The sequence below is a fragment of the Equus quagga genome, chromosome 15 (assembly GCF_021613505.1).
Source record: "Equus quagga isolate Etosha38 chromosome 15, UCLA_HA_Equagga_1.0, whole genome shotgun sequence".
Taxonomy (NCBI): Eukaryota; Metazoa; Chordata; class Mammalia; order Perissodactyla; family Equidae; genus Equus; species Equus quagga.
The window spans coordinates 33,414,956-33,429,922 of record NC_060281.1 but is presented as its reverse complement, the minus strand read 5'-3'; the positions used below and the strand labels follow the sequence as shown (position 1 = coordinate 33,429,922).

At 45.9% G+C, this 14,967-nt stretch overlaps 1 protein-coding gene across 2 annotated transcripts; it reads right to left on the bottom strand.

Annotated features, from left to right (window-relative positions):
• Positions 1–2,942: 2,942 nt before the first annotated feature.
• LOC124226409 (patr class I histocompatibility antigen, A-126 alpha chain-like) lies at positions 2,943–6,880 on the bottom strand. Of its 2 annotated transcripts, XM_046639663.1 has the most exons (8): positions 6,273–6,871; positions 5,666–5,938; positions 5,178–5,453; positions 4,312–4,587; positions 4,068–4,187; positions 3,602–3,634; positions 3,428–3,458; positions 2,943–3,262 (listed from the first exon to the last, which is right to left on the bottom strand). In XM_046639663.1, exons 1-8 carry the CDS (start codon positions 6,343–6,345, stop codon positions 3,235–3,237), a joined length of 1,110 nt encoding a protein of 369 aa, XP_046495619.1. In that variant the 5' UTR covers positions 6,346–6,871; the 3' UTR covers positions 2,943–3,234. The 2 variants fall into 2 exon arrangements, with proteins under 2 accessions (XP_046495619.1, XP_046495620.1); XM_046639664.1 differs by lacking the exon at positions 4,068–4,187 and having other exon boundaries at positions 6,273–6,880.
• Between the last annotated feature and the right edge of the window lie 8,087 nt (positions 6,881–14,967).

Genomic DNA, 14,967 nt, shown 5'->3' with positions numbered 1-14,967 from the left:
CCATTTTTCTACTTACATAGTCCAAAATTCTGGGTGTCCTCCTTGACTCTTCTTTCTCACTCTCCAGATTAATCCATTAGGAAATGCTGCAAAGTTCATCTTCAGAAGGTATCCAGAATCCAATTACTTCCCACTATTCCCACTGCTATGCTCTGTGGAAGCCATGCCCTCCTCCAGCCTGGAACGCTGCCCTAGTTCCTGCTGCTTCCCCAGGACCTCCCTCACTCTTTGCCTCCCAATCCTGTTCTCAGCACAGCAGCCAAGGTGATCCTTTTAAAGAAGTCATCCTATAGAGCAGCAGAATTTGCTACCCCAAAATACCTCTTTGGCTTGATTATTTTTAAGAACAAAAGACTCAGGAAGAAACTTTGACATCCCTTAGTAAACACCTAAAAGAATTTATGATGGAAGGCCTGTTCCAGGAAGGAGCTATTATCATAGATAACTATCATATAATATAAACTAGGTGTGGTAGGCATGCCAGAACCTAGCAAGCTCCATTTGATCAAACTCCTCTCCATATTCTTTTGTCTTTTGTCTTGCCAAGGCAAGACAAATATTTGTTTACCAAACGTTTGCTTTTCCATCTCCATGTGAATTGCCTTACTCTGCTTTGAATTCCAAAACCGATACCCCTAACATCCTCTTTTTTCTTTAGCTGAAGATGTTATTTAAGGTGGTGGCTTCAGCCATTTTAGTGAGTTACTCAGTCTTCCTGGGTTTCTCCCATGTATACATGTTATGAAATTTGTCTGATTTTCTCCTGTTATTCTATCTGATGTTGATTTAATTCTTAGACCAGCCAGAAGAACCTAGATGGTAAAGGAATATTTCTTCCTCCCCTTCAGTTGGCTACGAGGATGGGATAAAAGTTAACTGACTGGACATTGCTCACTCCAGGACTACTGCAGCTGACAACTCCTGGACCTCTGACTAGAGCTGGCAGAAGGTAAGAACTGTTACTATGTCGGTCTCCTGGATCTCTGCCTGAAGCATTCAGTGGAAGCAAGAGGGGAGAGTTGTTTCCTGTTCTAAATTTAGATTAACAGGAGAAAATATTTGTGAAGCTAGTTTCTTTGACTCAGTCACTCTTGGAAATTTGGTAGAGTACTGTTTGGTTTATTGATCCTTCTCCTCTCAGAGGTGGTCACTATTTTTCCTTGTCTCTGTCTTCTGTCATAAAAAAGAAAAACCATTGGACAGAACAGCGGCATAGGTCCTATAAGCCTGTTGTCCGTGCCAGACCCACAGTCTTGGCGACAAACTTTTCTGTGGATTAGTATGCACAGGAGGTATAAGCTATTGCTACAGTACTTGTTAAAAGCCAAAGCCACAAAATTGTTGGGCACAGGTTGAAGACTGAAGAGTCATTAGGAAGCTCACCACCTTGTCACTGACTAATTGCCCTGGGGAACTCAAGGGTGGGTTTGGAAGCATTTTACTGTTTTTCCTTTTATGTTAAGGAGACGCAATCACCAAACGCCCTGAACCAGATCAAGCCTCACCACAGAGCTATGCCTATGATCTTTGCCTTATTTCTAATGCTAAGATCTCTCCAGGAGGAGCTTAGGCCTTATTACCATAACCTGCAGTGTATGTGGAAGCTGTTTTCCAACAGCCTGCGCAAGTGAATACCCACCTCTCCCTTTTGAATATTCATTCCCCATCTGAAATAAAATGTCCCTGCTTCCCTTTGTTTGGGGAGCCATGACTTTGGAAATGATTCTGCATGGTCTCCTATTTGCTACAAATATACTTTACTTTGTGTGTTGACTATTTCTGGTGGAGAGTCTGATTTAACTCACCACAAGGCAAACTCACTTTGGTTTTGGTAATAACCTCAAGGAGATTCCCATGATAGGAAATGTTGATCATGGAACGGGGTAGATAGACACTAAGTCAACCAACCAACCTCAAGGAAATTTTAGTGCAACAAGGTACTCTGTAAAACAACACATGATCCCCAACTCCATGGCACATCCCTCTTAGGTATTAGTTTGGCTCCAAGAGACCTAGAGAGACTTAGGTAAAGCCAAGAGAGGCTTAGGTAAAGCTGTTATGCGCATATAAGATGAAGTTTTCCCTTTTGTTTTGTTCTATGTCTTGAGAGCTTAGCTCTGTGACCACTGAGATCCTCTCTGGTCTCTACCATCCTGAAGATGCATGTACTGGCATGCATCTTGGTGGCCAGTTGAATAGAGTGGGGTTCTGAGACACACTCCATCTGGCTGTGTCAGCTCTTCGGGTAGTTTGTCATAGGGAGTCCCAGGGCACAGGAGACAATGATCCTTGACTTATGGGTCCTATTTTCCAAAAAATATAAATATAAAGTTGACTCTGCTTTATACATTGTGAGTTCACACTGGAGCCAGAACTAGGATGACTAGAACTGAGGCCAGGAGAGAAGGCAGGCTGCAGAGCAGAAGAATTCCAACAGGAATTTATCTTGGATGAGAAATTACACAAGAACAAGAACAGGCCTAATCCTCTACAGAAACAAAGAAATAATAAATAAACACCCAAAAGGGGGACTGAGGCCTGGACCTAGGCATGAGCCTAGGCTGACGCAGTCACATGAAGCTCTCATTGCCTGTGGTCCTGGAGACATGACAAAGCCCAGGTGATGTCCCAGTCCCTGTGATCACAGGTCCGGGTAGGACAAGGTTTTACTGAAGGGACCAGGACAAAGGGGTAGAGAGATGACCCAGCTGAAGAGTGACCACATCAAAGCCAATGATACACTGAGCACTCAATTGGCACAGGCCCTGTCCATGCTCAGCTCCTCATAGCCTTCTGCAGTCCTCACCTGCAACAGACTCAACAGAGCAAATGTGGATTCTGGAAGGTTCCCAGCACTTCCATTTATTTCCTCTCCCAAACTTTAGGAATCTTCTCTTTTAATTAACCCACAAATCCCTCATGGCAAGAATTTGAAAAGCAAATTCATATCCAGGATTTTATTTTTAATAAGGAAGTAAGAAGCTGCAGCTCAGGGCAACATGAAATAAAGACAGGGATGGAGACGGCCAAGCCCCGCCTCTGCTGGAACAGGAAAGTGAGTCAGGGAAGAGAACACAGGTCAGTGTGGGGAGGGGGTCATGCAGTAGAGCAGTCTCCCCACCTCCTCACATTATGCTAATAGGAACAAAGGCGCATTCAGACACCCTTTGCAAAAAGAGAAATCAGAGGTTCCCGAAGTCACAAGGGAAGTGGGATGAACAAATCTTGCATCACTCAGTCCCCCATAAGGCACCTTCTCATGCTATAGAAGAAAATAATCATGAACAAATTTAAGTCAGTGGTTGTACTGGTGACATTCTGAACAGCCCACCACACGCTCAAAATGTCCCAATCGAAGAATCCTCATAACACTGTACTGTCCCCTCTGCCTCAACCCCTCTCCCACTTCAGGCCTCCAGGGTCTCACCTGCCATGACACATTAGAGCACTGTCACTGCCTGGAGTAGAACAAAAACAGGATGTGGTCAGAGCCCACAGGAGACGAAACTAAAGAAGGAATTATGGGGTAGGCGAGCTCCCCCATGGGCTCCCATCTACACTGTCCCAAGGGTCTCAGGGATCACCCTCCACTCAAACTTACCTTCACTCAGTATGTGGCTCCCTCCATTTCCATCTGTGGAAAGAAAACACCCTGTGAGAAGCCAGAGAGGAGGCAGAGCCATGAGTTCCTAAAGGAATCCCCTAGTTCTGGACACCAGGGTAGTTCCCAGTACAGTAACTACAGAGTCAGGATAGGGTCACAAAACGTGAGGATAGTATATAGGCAAAGATTAGATCAACCACCTACTGGAGGTCTGTCCTTAGTAGCAACCTTCCCATCTGTCCTGTGACTGCTGGGAATCAGGTCCCCATCACCAGATTCATCAAGGTGATAAATCCGTCCTTCATTATTACACGTGCTTTACTAAAGAATAAGTGTTAGCAAACAGGGTCCCAGAATAGGAAAGCACACGTGCCTGTGGATGGGACTTCCTACTAACAAGGCAGGACAAACTTCTACCTGGACTTGAAAAGAAAACTTCCCATCCCCCCACTCCCTTCCCTACCTGAGCGCTTCTTCCTCCACATCACAACTCCAGCCACCACACCTCCAGTGACCAAAGCTCCAAGGAGGACTAGGCCAACAACGAGGCCCGGGATGGAGATGGTGGACTGAGGAAGCGGCTCTGCAAAGGGATGAGAATGCAAAGGCCCTGACCCACTGGTCTCAATGCCAACCCTGCAGAAGTTTTCCAGAAGGGCTCTTGCTTTCCCTGAGAAGAGGCTCTGAGCCCACGGCTCCCTCCTTACCCCATCTCAGGGTGAGGGGCTCAGGCAGCCCCTCATGCTGTACATGGCACGTGTATCTCTGCTCCTCTCCAGAAGGCACCATCACAGCCGCCCACTTCTGGAAGGTCCCGTCCCCTGCAGGCCTGGTCTCCACAAGCTCCATGTCCTGGGTCAGGTCCTCCCCATCACGCTGCCAGGTCAGGGTGATCTCCGCAGGGTAGAAGCCCAGGGCCCAGCACCTCAGGGTGACCTCATGGTCAGAGGTGGGGTGGTGGGTCACATGCATCTTCGGAGGGTCTGAGAAAAAGGGTCAGAAAATTCAGGAAGATTACATCTGTCATGGGCCACTGAAGCAGCATTTATGTGACCAATCTGAGAATGGACAGGACAATTTTGGTGGGAGAAGGGAGCACAAAATCCAGACACTAGCCTGGACATAGGCTTCTAGGATAATCTCCTATTGTTTGGAAAGTTCTAGAATCAGAGGAAGACAACCCAGAGTAAAAGGCAGATCTCTTAGGGTGAGAAAAGGATTTCTCATCCTGACCTGGGATGGAGGCTGGGTGACTCAGAAAAGCTGGAGTCACACCTCAAACACATAGAACGTGGGGCAGAGAACAAGGCCTGAGAGAGAAAGTCCCCCATGGTTCCCAGAGCTGCTGCCAGAGTCAAAAGGAACTAATTGTCAGTTATTTCAGGGACGGCTTCCCCCACCATCCCCGGAGAGACTGGGCCCCTTAAAGGTCCTCGAAAGAAAGGCAAGGCCTCTGGAATAGTCACTCTTTGGTAGTGGACCTGAAAAACCCGATGGACTTAGTCTCCTGTCTAAGGTCTGGCGTCATCCCATTTTCTCCTCTCCTTGCAGGAGGCCCCGTGGGGCCTCGTACCTGCGCGCTGCAGCGTCTCCTTCCCGTTCTCCAGGAATCTGCCCAGCCATTCGACGCACGTGCTCTCCAGGTAGATTCCGTGGCGCTCCACCGCACCTGCCGCCTCCCACTTGTGCGCGAAGATCAGAGCCCCCGGGTGCGCCGCGGTCCAGGAGCGCAGGTCCTCGTTCAGGGACAGGAAATCGGCGCTGTCGTAGGCTATCTGACTGTACCCGCGGAGGAGGCGCCCATCGAGCCCCACGTCGCAGCCATACATCCACTGGAAGGTGTGAGACCCTAACCCCGCCCCGAGGTCAGTCCCGCTACCTACCGACCCGCGGTGATTAAACCTAAACTGAAAACGAAATCAAATGACAGTCTCTGCCCGCTCTTTCCAGGTCGAGGGGCCGGGCAGGTCCGGCAGCTTCAGGGTGAAATATGGACCCGAAGACTCCAGGAGACCCTGAGGATGGGGGGTCGTGACCTGCACCCAGGCTCGCATCACTCACCGTCCTCGCTCTGGTTGTAGTAGTCGCGGAAGGTTTTAAGCTCCACTCGGAAATTCTCTGCAGTGTCCAAGTAGATCCTCGTCTCCCGCTCCCAATACTCCGGCCCCTCCTGCTCCGCCCACGGCGCCCGCGGCTCCACGCTCGGACTCGCGGCGTCGCTGTCGAATCGCATGAACTGCGTGTCGTCCACGTAGCCCACCGACATGATGCGGGGCTCCTCGCGGCCGGGCGGGGAAAAGACGGTGTGCAAATATCTCAGGGAGTGGGAGGAGCCTAGGGGCAGGGAGGGGCTGAGACTCGGCCTGACTCCCCCCCCCCCCGGCGCAGGTACCCCGATCTGAGGTTGACCGGGAAGGGAAAGGGAAAGGGGAAGTCGGGGGGAGGGAGGGTTGCGAGGGGGTCCTGAGACGGAAAAGGGGCGGTGAGTTGGAGAAGGCGGGGACTTGCAGTGAGAAGCAGAGGGGGCAGGAGAAGGGAGGGGTCAGGACTGGGCAGGGCCGCGGGCAGAGACGCGCCTTCCCTGGGGGTCCTGCGCCCTTGCCGCGCGCTCCCCGCCCTCCGCCCTCCGCCCCCCGCAGAAGCCGTTTCCTCCCGACCCCGCACTCACCCACCCAGGTCTTGGTCAGGGCCAGGGCCCCCGAGAGCAGTAGGAGGAGGGTTCGGGGCGCCCTGACCCGCATCCTCGGGGTCTGGGGAGAATCTGAGTCTAGGCCGGGTCAGTGAAGACTTTACCACAGGGAACGGCGGAGGCGCTGATTGGCTTCTCTAGAAACCGCGCACTCAATGGGAGTGAGAACTGGGGCCGCGTCTTGGAGTCTCCAAGAGGAGGACCTGATACAGGTGGTGAGAAGTAGAAGTGAAACTCAGGGAGACAGAGACTCCCCAACACTGAGCTTGCCCGCCCCAGACACCGCCCTCGGGCCTGAGACCCTGAGAGCCACGCCCGGGGACCTGGGACTTTGCCCTGACCCCTCTCCTCCTGCACCGAGAGCTTTTTGTCACCCTGTCTCCCTGAGTCCTGGCCCAGAGGCTGTCTGAGGAAACCAGGGAGAGACCCCACCTCTCTCCTGTCACCTTTACCTCTCCCTTTGGACTGTTCTGGAAGAAAACTCACTCCCAGGGAACTTGATGCCGGTGAGCTCGCTCGCCTTGGGAGTGAAGGTGGAGGGACAGGGGTTTTCTCTTTAAACCTGGAGAAGTTGGTGCCTGAAAACACCAGACAGAGGTTCTCATAGAGACCAGCTTCCATTTTTTTCTTTTCAGGAATGGATTGGCCCTGAGCTAACATCTGTCGCCAATCTTCCTCTTTTTTTGTTCTCCCCAAAGCCCCAGTGCATGGTTGTGTATCCTAGTTGTGAGTCGTTCTAGTTCTTCCTTGTGAGCTGCAGCCAAAGCATGGCAGCTGACAGAGGGTGAGGTGGTTCCACCACTGGGTAGCGCAAATTCAGGCTGCTGAAGCAGTGAGACCAGCAAACTTTAGATACTTTTATATATGAAGGGGCTTAAATCACTTCTTCTACAGATTGGATTCCTGGTATTCAGGGGTTTTCAAGATTGTGTTACCCACTGCAGTTGATGAACAAAAAGGAACCTAGCCTCTGAGCCAGCCCTGATGGTCTAGTGGTTAAAGAGCACTGCAATCACCCCCACAAAGCCGATAAGTTTTACTTTCCCAAACAGTATGTCTGTAACTCCGGGTTGTTGTGTTTTAAAATGGTCTTCAGGGGCCAGCCCAGTGGCTTAGTGGGTAAGTTCATGTGCTCTGCTCTGGCTACCCAGGGATCACCGGATGGGATGCTGGGTGCAGACATACACACAGCTCATCAAGCCATGCTGTGGCAGCATCCCACGTAAAAGAACTAGAAGGGCTTACAACTAGGATGTACAGCTATGTACTGGGGCTTTAGGGAGAAAAAATAAAATAAAAAAAGAAGAAGATTGGCAAGACGTTAGCTCAGGACCCATCTTCCTCACCAAAAAGCATACCCTTAAATAAATAAATAAATAAAATGATCTTAATTCCATAGCCCTGAGTGTGTCTGCGTGTCTGTGACACATCCTCCATACATGGAAGCACAGTTTATTTCTGTGTAGTTCAACCAGGAGCATGTACAAACTTTAATCACCTCAAAGTTGAAGGTGTTCAATGCAGTCAAATGCCCTTCACCAGTGCTCCTGCACTGCCGGTTTTTATGAATTATTCATGTCTGAGCAGTGTGTGTATTTTATCATGACACTTGTTATTTTATCAAGTACTTAACATAAGGAGACAGTTGGTGTTTAGCCAGCCCCACAGAATGTATTAAATACCAAATTCAAAGAACACCCTGCTAGGCTCTGCAGATATATTTATTAAAGATCTGTAAAACAAAACCTATGTTTAAATCTGAAAATTCCACTGCTTTAGAGTTCTTTACCTCTGCTGCTTCTCCTCACCCCTACTCCTCCAGCCCTTCTCTCTGTCCCTCTCACCCCTCAGGCCCCCTTCTCTCCTTAGTCTCCACCACCCTCTCACTCCTGAACTGTGGCACCAGCACCACCCCCTTACTTGCCACCCATGGACTATCCTCCCCACAGGGGTCAGTAATCCTGCTAATTGAGTCAGGAGGTGTCATTTCTTCACTAAAACACCCCAATGGCTCCGTCTCACTCTTAGGAAGCCTCTTGAATGTAAGACACATGAGCACAGGGGCTTTGGGCTGGTTAGGTCAAAGTTGTATGTCCGGCATCTAAGGCTGTTCCTAGTACATAGTAGGCATTAAATTAGTTGTTGTTGAGTGAATGAATGAAATATGATTGTATTAAATTTTAATTGTATTACATAAAATTCATAAAATGAAAAATACAGAAAAAGTTAGGAAAGATTTTATTTCATGCAATTAGTGTAATAAATCTCATAAATTCATCCCAGTGGAAAAAATGCTCTGTGCTTGTCTGCTGCACAGTGAGCCTATGTATTAGTTTTCTGTTACTGCAAAACAAATTACCACAACTTAGTGGCTCAAGACAATGCTCATTTATTTGCTTACAGTTCCTTAGTCAGAAATCCAAGCGTGGTGTGTGTGGGTTCTCTGCTCAGGGTTTCACAAAGCTAGGTTCTCATCTTGAGCTCAGGATCCTCCTCTAAACATACCCAGAGATTATTAGCAGAATTCAGCGTTTTCCAGTTGTGGGACTGAGGTCCCTGTTTCCTTGAGGAGCCAGAGGAGGGCTGCTCCCAACTCCTAGTGGCCACAGGCATTCTTTGCCATGGGGCCTCCATTTTCAGAGCCCACAATGGAGAAAATACCGCACATTGAAGCCCTCTCACGCTTTGGGTCTCTTTCTTCAGAAAAACCCCCAAACAGCATTCACCTGATTGGGACAGTCCAACCCAGGAGAATCCTCCTGTCTTAAGGTCAGCTGATTTAAGACCTTAGTTATATCTGCAAAATCCTTTCACAGCAGCACCTACATTAACGTTTGAATAACTGGGGGAAGGTGAACAACCAGGGGGTGGTTATTGTGGACGCTCATAAAATCTGCCTAGCATGGCCTGATTCTTCCTTTTGTGTTTATCTGGGTCACAGATGGAAATTGAAGCTCAAATAAATAGATTGTTGTGAATGGCAGTAAAATGCATCCTGTCTATTAGCCATGGAAATTCTTCTTAAATCTTTTAAATTAATTCATTAATTTTTTAGTTTTTTATTTTCTTAAAGACTGGCACCTGAGCTAACATCTGTTCCCAATCTTCTCTTTTTTTTTCTTCTTCTTCTTCTCCCCAAAGCTCCCCAGTATGAAGTTGTATATTCCCGTTGCAGGTCCTTCTAGTTGTGCTGTGTGGGACGCCACCTCAGCATGGCTTGATGAGCGGTGTCATGTCCACTCTCACGATCTGAACCAGTGAAACCAGGGCCACCGAAGCGGAGGGCATGAACTTAATCACTGAGCCATGGGGCCGGCCCCTCTTCTCAAATCTTAAAACCAAATGACATATTTAATATCTTGAAAGTAATTTAAAGCAAACAAAAATTAAAGTGCAACAATTCACTCTCTTTTTGGACACTCTATTAGTTATATACCACAGCATAACAAATTACCCAAAACTTAACAGCTTAAAACAACAGGGGTATATTATCTCCCACAATTTCCCAGAGTCAGAAATCCAGGAGATATTACCTAAGTGCTTCTGGCTCAAGGCCTGTCTTGAGGTTGCAGTCAGGCTGTATCATCTGATGGTTTGACTGAGGCTGGAGGATTTGGAGGAAACATGGCTCACTCATATGTCTGTTGGAAGATACCTCATTTCATTCCTGGATGGTCCCAGGAATCCTCAGTTCTTAGCCATGTGGAATTTCCCATAAAGTGGCTAATGGCTAGGTAGCTGTCTTCCCCCAAAGCAAGTGACCTGAGAAAGAGAGCAGCCAAGATGGAAGCTGCAATGTGTTTTATGTCCTAGACCCAGAATCACACACCATTCCATCAGCCTTACTCTGTAAATTGAAAGTGAGTCATTAAGTGCAGCCCACACTCAAGAGGAGGGAATTAAGCTCTACTTCTAGAGGGGAGGAGTATCAAAGAATTTACATACATGTTCAATCAAAATTTAAATATTCTTTAGAATTTTATAAATCAGTGCTTCTCTTATCTGATTATTTTTCTTTAATGCTTTCCATTTCTCTTTTGGAAAGTAATGATTAAAAGTTTGAGACAGAAAAGGAGATACAAAAATATTTGTAAGTTCTTCTTGCAATTGCCTTTCTTTCTTTTTACATTTTTAAAGTATGCTTTCTTTTTTTTGGTGAGGAAGATTGGCCCTGAGCTAACATCTGTTGTCAATCCTCCTTTTTTTTTTTTCTTGCCCAAAGCCCCAGTACATAGTTGTATATCTAGTTGTAGGTGATTCTAGTTGTTCTATATGGGATGCTGCCACAGCCTGGCTTGATGAGCGGTGTATAGGTCCATACCTAGGATCCGACCCAGCAAATCTGGGTCCACCGAAGCAGAGAATGTGAACTTAACCACTTGGCCGTGGGGCTGGCCCTCAAATTGCCTTTAATAATAATGTTCCCTTCAATAAGTTGCAACAAAGTTGTGAACATGTGGAAACTAGATCAAATAGTTCCAAGAAGTGGGTGCCATGACAATAATGCCTTCAAAATAATAACTATCTTTGTTTGTCCTTACAAGTTTCAAATTTAGTTTGTTAACAATGTCAAAAGTATTGGCTAAAATGCCAATTTTCTTACCCAACATCATCAAAAATAGTTGCCTAATGAAATTGCTTTTCAGTTAGAAACTGTGAATCTCATACCTCAGCCTGTACACCTGGCTTAGCATCGTGACGACGGTTTTGGTGGGATACAGTAGGCAGAAATCGTTAACTCCAATTTAGGAACAAAGTTTTCCCAAAACTGGCTATTCACTTGGCATCCTAGAATAAATTTAACATCTTTCACTGTATTTTTGGAATGATATTTGGTAGAAGTAATTTGGACACCAATATGATTCTAAAAAGAACTGTTACTATGTGCCTCTAAAGACTTTTAAAGCAGCTCTATTGTGTTTTCCATTCACACTTTCTATTCTATCACTGGTTATCCCTTTAAAATATTGTCAAGGTTAATTTATATTTATCAACAATATGCTTTCCCACTTCTGTAAAAGTAGTTAATTCAGTTCTAAGTAAGTAACACAGCAATCAAATCCTTTGCAAGATAAAGTTGCCTTGCACATCAGATTGAACATTGTATACCAGAAAACCTTCGAGATATCAGTGAGCAAAAGATCAAATGACGCATTTCTAACCAATGCCTTGTTTTGTGGCATCCTAGCCCTCTCTCTCACGTGACTCATAACATTGGCTTTGAGTTTGTTCCAATGTGGGTAGTTCTTGCTAAGGATCCTTGTGATGAACTTTGGTATTTTCTTTTTTCTTTCACTTTTAAAAAATTAATCAGAAATGGTTCACAAGCTGCAATTTAAAAAGGAAATCAAAGAGATGTAGACAATACCTATAGAATATTAGAAACTTAAGAGAGAGAGAGTTGTTAGTTGTCTTTGTTGTACAGAAAATTAACCTAAACTTAGTGGCCTAAAACAACAAATACATATTACCTCAAAGAGATACTAAAAAGACAAGCAAAATGGAGCAGATGTTAGTGGGAGAAGTTGGATAAAGAGAAAGATTTTATAAGATGGAATAAGCAATAGATCTTTGGTATACAGATAAAAATGATTTTGTTGATGTTGTTGGTCCAGGTCTCCAAGAAGCAGACGCCAAGATGGGGTTAAACTCAGTGGTATTTTATTAGGGGAAACATCTATCAGAGAATATGGAGAGGGAGCCAGACAATGTTGGGAGAGGCAGCAGACCTGGATGCAGGTCTGATCCTGAGTGATGGTCAGAAGGAGAAAGGTTTGTTGGAGTATCCTAGACAACCAGGCAATCCAAGTGAGATTGAGCAAGGTCAGAGGGGTCCTCAAGCCACAGTTGGCCATCTGAGAAGCCCCATGTCTCCCAGGAATGGCCTGCCTTAGTGTCCCTGCTGTGACCACTCATTGTCTGGGAACAGCTCATGGGAAGCAGGGTCTCTGAACAAAAGCTGCCATGGATTTCGGAGCGCAGGAATGGGGGTCCTTGTGGCTTACCTGGGGGATGAGACCTAATATGACCTTTCATATCTGAGGGCCGTGGGCCTTTGGAACTCAAGCCTTTCTCAGCCTGGGTTCCTGCTTGTGTCCAGTCACAGTGACAGGAAACATGAAAGAACCAGGAGATGCCGGAGTCTATCACTCAGGTTTCCCGCATATTCCTCCTGCCCCTATGTGTAACACAGCGCCATCCCCTCCTGCAGATCAGGGTCAGTTACCTCTGCCTGGAGAAAAAGGGACACTTTTCCTCACCTGCTGGTCTCTGGGTACATGGAGTCCAAACTTCCCTGGTGTCAACCATAATCCATGGTTCAATGAGACCCTTGTCATATGTCCTTGTAAGTGTGCCCCCATTTTGGTTTGGCAATCAGGACCTCCTACTCTTCAGAGCCCAGAGTTGTGGAGACAGGAAGTACAAAATCCCTCAGTGAGTGATTGGAAGTGATGGTAAGTGGGACCCTACCTGCTTCCACTCTGTCCTGAAAGATGTAACTCCATCCCTTCAGGGCGTTTCCTCAAATCTGGTGCATCAGATGTGCCTGCAGAAGGCCTGTCCAGTGTTCTGAGTGACCAGCAGCCCCTGGATGGTGCAGGTAGTGATATGACCAGTGGATCCCATGGTCGTGGCCCATCCTGTACCTCCTTAACTGTGCAGTGTGTTCCCTGGTTGGATACTGTGCTAAAAGCAAGTCTAAGCCTGTGGCTCTTGCTCTCTCAGTATCTCAAATAAGTTAAATATAGCTTGTGATTAGATGTCAGAATGGGGACACAATTTTTGTTCTGAATGGAATTGAAAAGTAATGGGAACATGTCCACTTTAGTGTGTCGCCCAGTGGGACCCATGGTGTCTGGCAAATAGCCCTTCATCATCTACCTTTGTCAACTGTCAATTGATCTACTCTATGCTTTGGAGTTCCAGACAATTCAGACTCTTGAAGAATCCCACTTTCAGATACAGGGCAAGGCATAAAAGATAATGTCTGTGTATTAGTTTGCTGGGGCTTCCATAACAAAGTGCCACAGACTGGGTGGCTTAAACAACAGAAATTTATTTTCTCACAGTTCTGAAAGGTAGAAGTCTGAGATCATGGTTCCAGTAAGGTTGATTTCTTCTGAGGCGTCTCTCCCTGGCGTGTAGATGGCTATCTTCTCCTTCTGACTCCTCATGGCCCTTCCTCTATTTATGTCTGTGTCTTAATGTCCCTCTTGTAAGGACTCCTGTCATATTGAATTAGGGCCCACCTCAATGACCTCATTTAACCTTAATTACCTCTTTAAAGACCCTGTATCCAAATATAGTCACATTCTGAGGCATGGGTTAGGGTTTCAACATACGAATTTAGAGGGACTCATGTCATCCCATAACAATATGGATTTTACTTGCCACTGAATTTTCTAAGGAGTAAAACGGAGTAAGTTCCTTTGGATGAACTCTGTCTCTAGGTATTTGGAAATTCTGATTTTCAGATAAGAACATAAAGAGGAGAGCCAAAGCTTAGTTTTACCCAGAAGATGAGTCCTCCCTAAGTCTGACAGTCCCAGGACTCCAAGATGCAGTGTTGTGCAGCTCTCCAAAGTCCTGCTCACTCTGTGGTAATTTCAGTTTGGGTTTTTTTTTCATTTTAACTTCTTAAGAGCTTTATTTTTTGGAGCAGTTTTAGGTTTACAACAAAATTGGGAGGAATTTACAAAATTTTCCCTATACCTTCTGACCTCATACATGAATAGCCTTCCCTATTGTCAATATAATTCACCAGAGTGGTACAGTTTTTACCAAGGATGAACCTAGGTTGACACATCAAAGTCACCCAAAGTCCAAAGTTTACCATAGGGTTCACTCTTGGTGTTGTCATTCTATGGTTTTGGACAAAAGTATAATGACATATATCTATCATTATAATATCATATATAGTGTTTTCATTGTCCTAAAAATCTTCTGTTCTCTGCCTATTCACCTCTTCTCCCACTGACTACTGGTAACCACTGATCTTTTTATTGTCTCCATAGTTTTGTCTTTTCAGAATGTCTTGTAATTGAAATCATACAGTATGAACCTTTTCAGATTGGCTTCTTTCATGTAGTAATATGCATTTAAGGTTCCTCCATGTCTTTTCAAGACTTAATAACTCACTTCTTTTTAGCCCCAATTATATGACCACAGGTCATTCATCTGTTCAGTTACTGAAGAACATCCTGGTTGCTTCCAGGTTTTCGCAATTATGAATAGAGCTGCTATAAACAGCAATGTGCAACTTTTTGTGAGGGCATAAATTTTCCATTCCTTTGGGTAAATACCAAGAAGCATAATTGTTGGATCATATGGTAAGAGTACGTTTAGTTTTTTAAGAAACCACCAAATTGTCCTCCCAAGTGACAGTGCCATTTTGCATTCCCACCAGCAATGAATGAAGGTTGCTGTTGCTCCACACTCTCACCAGCATTTGGTGTTGTCAGTAGATTTGGACAAATTTCCTCTGCAATTTACTCTCTAGAGGGAAATACACTGAAAACCCAGCTCATTTCCAGAAACTGAATAGGATTAAAAAGTCAGATTTCGCCTGCAGTCGACACACAGGAATAAAAAGACAGCATCTCAGGGATTGAAGAAGTACAAACCTGTGTCTTTCTGATGTGTGTGATTCCTGGGGGCAGTGTTTGAAACCCTG

Coding starts and splice junctions, on each gene's coding strand:
- LOC124226409 (XM_046639663.1), bottom strand. CDS start 6,345: ATGCGGGTCAGGGCGCCCCGAACCCTCCTCCTACTGCTCTCGGGGGCC. Junction 3,635..4,067: donor GTGGAGGAAGAAGCGCTCAG/GTAGGGAAGGGA, acceptor TTCTTTCCACAG/ATGGAAATGGAGGGAGCCAC. Junction 3,263..3,427: donor GCTCTAATGTGTCATGGCAG/GTGAGACCCTGG, acceptor TTTCTTCTATAG/CATGAGAAGGTGCCTTATGG.